Below are 6071 nucleotides of genomic sequence, written 5' to 3'. Positions count from 1 at the left end.
CATTTCAATTCTATTGTTGGAATAAGTGTGGAGAATCATGTAAAGCTTCCTTTTATGTTAAAACTATTTTTAGTCAGTGGGTTACACTGAGATATTTAACATTTGGAATGATTTGAAAACAGTATTTTTCTTATAACTCATATAAACGATGTTTGATATCAAGATTCCCTTTGGCTGAAGTTAACATAAAATAATTTTCCTCTATTAGTCTTTTCCCAGGGGATAGACAAAATTTTTTGTGTTTTTATGAATATGAAATATATTGGCAAATGGACAAAGGAAACTGCAGCTCTGTGTCAGAGTTCATTCTTGTGGGATTGACAGACCTCCCTGAGCTGAGCATCTTCCTCTTCCTGGTTTTCCTTCTCATCTATGGAGTCACATTGATGGGCAACCTGGGCATGATCACAGTGATCCAGGCCAGCTCTCAGCTGCACACCCCCATGTACTTTTTCCTGAGCCACTTGTCCTTTGTGGATTTCTGCTACTCCACCACCATTGTGCCGAAGATGCTGGTCAATATGTTAAACAAGGACAAAACCATATCCTTTTTGAGGTGCATGGCTCAATTCTATTTATTTGGTACTTATTCAATCACTGAGGTCATCCTGCTTGCTGTAATGGCCTATGACCACTTTGTGGCCATCTGTAACCCAGTGCTATACATGGTGATTATGTCCCAGAAGCTCTGCTTAGGACTGGTTTCTGCTTGCTACATCTGTGGAGCAGGGTGTTCTTTGGTACACATGTGTTTAGCTCTTGAGAGCCCATCGTATAGATCAAATGTGATTAACCACTTCTTCTGTGATTTACCCCCTATCTTTTCTCTTGCCTGCTATGATGTGTCTGTGAATAAACTAGTTGTGTATATTGTGGCCACATTCATTGAAATCATCACCATCGTGATCATCCTTACCTCCTATTTGTTTATTCTCATCACCATCTTGAGGATGCACTCTGCAGAAGGAAGACGCAAAGCCTTTTCCACCTGTGCTTCCCACCTCACAGCCATCATTGTCTTCCATGGAACAATCCTTTTCCTTTATTGCAGGCCCAGTTCTGAGTACAGTCTGGAAACTGATAAAGTGGCCACGGTGTTCTATACTGTGGTGATTCCCATGTTGAACCCCCTGATCTACAGCCTGAGGAACAAGGATGTGAAAGCAGCTCTCAGGAAAATGATGGGATTTAAATTACTTTTTGCGGGACCTGTTTCTTAGCTGGACTCAGCATTTCAAATGAAAGCTTTAAGGAGGATCTTGTGTTTGGGTGGATGGGGATGAAATGGTAAGGCAGGATGTCTTTAAGAGCTTGGTTCTATGCATTTTTTTTTTCTTGTCTACTCTTCTTGATCCTTATTTGAAATGCCTAGTATTGGAGAAAGAATAATTCAAATGCACCTGCCACTTTTACTGTTCTCTTCTAATCCCCAAGCATTTTGAGTGGGGTGTGTGGGATCTTTCTTTAAGTCTCAAATAATGTGCTCTAGGCAACATGAATTATAACAAGCACAACTCAGGAGATGTGTCTTCACAATAATATTAATATATGTGATCCTTCTTATTGAAACAACTTCACTTTTCTCCCAGAAAATATACACTTCTTTCCTATTACTTGCATTTTCTTGAAAATGATGAACTGCATTTCCCATGGTTTTATGTGTATTTGTGGTATTGTTTTTTAGTCATATTTTGGTCATTATCATCTTATTTACAACCTTTTCTATTGCAAGGTTTATACAAATAAATTTTAGAAAAGTCTCTTATCTATAGTAGTTAAAACATTCTAAATATCATAAAGCTATCAATATTTAATGAATATTGAATGTTAAATTATTAGTGTTACATATAGAGTACTGCAGTTGGTTAAATAGTTACCTGACATTATTAGTATTGCTTTTAACTTTTCTTTTGGTTCGTAATACACTTTATTTACCTATTTATTTTTTTAAAACATTTATTTTATTTATTTCTCTCCCCTTCCCCCCATTATCTGCTCTCTGTATCCATTCACTGTGTGTTCTTCTGGATCCACTTGCATTATCCGGCAGCACTGGGAAACTGTGTCTCTTTTTTTGTTACGTCATCCTGCTGCATTAGGTCTCCATGTGTGCAGTGCCACTCCTGGGCAGGCTGGGGTTTTTTCAGGCAGGGTGGCTCTCCTTATGGGGCGCACTCCTTGTGCATGAGGCACCCTTACATGTGGGTGCCCCTGCTTGACACGGCACTCCCTGCGTGTGACAGCACTGTGAGTGGGCCAGCTTATCACACAGGTCAGAAGGCCCTGGGGATGGACGGAACCCTGGACCCTCCATATGGTAGGAGGACAATCTATCAGTTGAGCCATGTCCACTTCCCTCGTAATACACTTTAAGTATTTGGAGTATCCAGAATCTACAACCCCATTGTCACTAGCACTTCATGGACACAAAGTATCTCTTTAATGTGGATAACTATCTGCTTCTTTATCCTTCCGAGAAATAAGCGTGTAATGAGTTTTAAACTCATTATTGAGATGAAAGGCAGTCTGTGTTAGATTCAGCTTCACAAAAGTCTTTAAAATAGGTTTCTCCTCAGTCCCAATGCCACTTCACAGGTAAGTCCTCCACTTTTCTGAGAATAATTAACCCACACTGAGTGCTCTTCAAAGAAAGAATATATCTCTTCCTTCTTGTGTTTCCTTAATCAATTTTATCATATGTATCATATATCAATCACAATCGCCTGATTAATTACAAACTATAACAAAGACTTTATACACAAACTTACTATACGGGACAATATGCACCCCCAGCTTCCTTGTGAATAGAATCTCAGTTTCCCTAGGGGAACCCACACTTCACGCATTCCTAGTCTGGCTCTGTTTCTGCAATGACTCTGGGTTTTGGCAAGTATCAACTACTGTCACAAGAATCACAGTGATTGATTTCTGGTTCACTCTCCATTGAGCTAGTGAGCCAAATGTAGATTTTGCTTAAAGTACTGATAAAGAAGAGCTTATTTCTGCCGAAGCTATTTCTCTGGGCGGGTTTAAGCAAAATTGGTTTTGGTTCTCTTTGCAAAGTCAAGGAGAGAGTCTGCCTGAGAATTATGTCATTAAAGAAGAAACGATACTGAGAACTGTTGAAAGATATGTCCTTGATGGCAAATGTTTTGTACAATTGGATTTTCTGTTAAGTGATCCATATCCAGATTTTAAAGTTATAACGGCAATAAATTCCTATTTTATTTTGTTTAAGTCATTTAAAAAAGAGTTTGGCATCTGACTTTTTTTTTTTCAGTCTTCTGGCTTTTCAGTACCTATTACATTTAGCTAGATGCCGAAGTAAATGTTCCTTACCATTTCATAAAATAGTTGAATCCTTCTTTGCTTCTGTTAATTTTTAGAAATGCCTTCATGATTTACATAGATGTGAGGTCTAATTTTTTATTACGTGTTTTATGCATAATCACTTCTCAAAACTGTAAATCTCTCATTTATATTCAGAATGAAATGTCTTTGCTTTTTTGAAAAAAAAAAAAAGATTGGCACCAAAAGGTGACTGATACATTTAATTATCTTTTTTATCATAAAGTTCACTCCCCTGAAGAGGAATGCAAGTTTCTTTTAGTCTAAAACAAATATATCTTTGCAGTCATATATGCATACATTAGGCAACATATTATCTCTCAGTCTCATTTTCACATCTCCAAACATGACCCAGAGTTTCCTATCTCCATGTAATTACTTTTATCTCTCTTTTCTAAATCGCTCTTCCATACTTGACAAAATCATTAATGCCCAGTTTATATCACCCAATTTTCTATTTTGTATTTAGGGCAGTGTTGGGCCCAATATGCAATACATGTACATATTGACTGAGTGACCACTTCCTGACCTGAGCTGGAATTGAATTACCAGAAATCATTTGAACATAGATAAAAATATATCATAAAATACATCAGAGAAATTAGCTTCCTTTCCAATTTGTTCTCTTTAGACACATTGAGTGCCAGGATCTTTTTATCTATTGATGTTAGCTAGATAAATTTTTGTTTATGTGGGATTATATGGGAATTATATGGGACTATATGAATATTCCAATACTCATATAATCAATAACTTTGAGCTGGGTTAAATAAAAATGGATAACAAATATTATAACCTAATTTTCTTTGAAAGCTAAGATATATGTCTTTGGGGAAATCTTGAGCTGTAGAAAAACACATTACATCATTTTGTTTGCTGTTTAATCAGTTCCTAAGTAGAACTAATTATTTTCTTACCTATCTTTTCCCTTTGGAATTTGGAAATTAGAGTTTAGGTGCCTGAAATCAGTGAGGCATCATAGAGATGTTCTCAAAGCAAGGGATAAATAGGTCTTCATTTTCCTGAGGAACCACAACCTTCCTCTGAGAGGCAAAAAGTTCTGCTATAAACAGAGAAGGTTTGCCCCAAATTGATTTTGATAATGTTACAAGGAACTTTTTTTTTTTTTAACATTTGTCTCTGTATTTCAAACTCAGTCTTACCACTAGAAAATGAATTGAGGCTTTGGATGGTATAGTTAGAATGTGGATGAAAGAGAGGTATTAACCTGCTAAGTTATCTCACAGAATCATAGAATATTAGATTCTAAGGGCTCTTCTCCTTATATTAATTTAGTTTACACAGAGAAAAATGGTGTTATGGATAGACAAAAGCCTGGAATAAGACAGGTCATAAATCCCCAGGGTAATATTAATAAAAAAACACAAAGAAACACATTTAACATATGTTTTCATTAGGCAACTGGCAGCATTAATGGACACTGGTGAGAAAAGAAAAAAAAGAAAGAAAAAGAAAGAAGGAAAAACAATTCTCATAAGCTCTTATTAAAAGTTAAACTGATTTATATAGCAATAGATGCTGACCCATTTTTTATATCATATTATTTATTCTAAGATATGGTAATACACTGATACCAACAATTGACACACAAGTAACAGGACAGGCCTTGCACACTTCTTTTGCAAGTGGACAATTACACAGAATATTAACTGACACCTCTTATTTCTTCTCAATATTTGTTTCATTTCATTGTTCTCTTTGGCTTCTCATATTTCATTTCTGCATCCTTCAAATTTCTTTCAGTCTCTATGTTTATAACTTCCTTGAAAGATCAAGGCAAGTAATAGTCCATATAAATTATCTCACTGATATTGTCACAACATTCAATTCTTTAATAAGAAATAAGAGTCTGGGTGGAAAACTGCCTTCAGCAAACAGATGGGTGTTCCTCATGAACCAGACTCCAAACTTATTTGAATATTGGTCCTAAAAATGAGCCTTTCTCTTTACTGTCTACTCTTTCAAGGTTAGTTCTTCACAATTACCAAAATAAAGGATGGCACAGAGAAACACTTCCTCCCACCCTTTATTTTCTAGACACTGTCTATAAGTTTTTTTCTCTCTCACCTTCACAGCAGTGGCCATTGCTCCTCTCCTTGACCACTTTAAAGTCTTTAAACCCTGTGTTTATAGACAGGAAAACATGGACTTCCAGGCTGGTATTTTCTAAGCGGGAAATCATGTATTTCAGAAGAGCAGAAATCCAAAGTGTTAACTTTTAGCTCAAGAATATTATCTGTCTCCAATTAAACATTTATATGAGAAAACAGAGCATAATCTTGTCGTTATGAAAATAAATATTAATATCTGGTGAAACTCTAACTTGGCCCAACCATTGAAGAGAATGGAACATTTTTCATATAATTTTGTCAATAAAATTAAACCTTCCTTTTATTAGATTATCATCATCTTTCCTCAAAAAATTTTCATTTAAGTTTTATTGTTTTGGGGTTCAAGTCTCTGAATATACCTTGCTTAATGTTATGTATCAAGCATGCTTTTTAATGTGTAATTTACTTATTTATGTTTTAAATTTGAAGAATAAAATCAGTTAAATTCATTATGTCCTATTCTACATTTTATCATGAATATCTTTTATCAGCTTAAAGTATGTTTTATACATGTGGTTTATGTAATTCTGTATATGTTTGTTCAATGATTGAATGCTTACAAAGTAATTTCTAACTCATTGTCCCAAAATG

The 6071-nt window shown here is 35.4% G+C and overlaps 1 protein-coding gene across 1 annotated transcript; it reads left to right on the top strand.

Moving 5' to 3' along the window:
• Nucleotides 1–269: 269 nt before the first annotated feature.
• Nucleotides 270–1220, top strand: LOC101424921 (olfactory receptor 5L2-like). Its single transcript, XM_004461576.2, has one exon. The coding sequence runs from the start codon at nucleotides 270–272 to the stop codon at nucleotides 1218–1220; it is 951 nt and encodes a 316-aa protein (XP_004461633.2).
• Nucleotides 1221–6071: the final 4851 nt, after the last annotated feature.

This window comes from Dasypus novemcinctus, chromosome 10 (assembly GCF_030445035.2).
Source record: "Dasypus novemcinctus isolate mDasNov1 chromosome 10, mDasNov1.1.hap2, whole genome shotgun sequence".
In the NCBI taxonomy this organism is placed as follows: Eukaryota; Metazoa; Chordata; class Mammalia; order Cingulata; family Dasypodidae; genus Dasypus; species Dasypus novemcinctus.
This window is presented reverse-complemented; position numbering and strand designations above follow the sequence as displayed.

Bases quoted from the DNA above. Each gene is read 5' to 3' on its own strand.
- LOC101424921 (XM_004461576.2), top strand. From the start codon at position 270: ATGGACAAAGGAAACTGCAGCTCTGTGTCAGAGTTCATTCTTGTGGGA.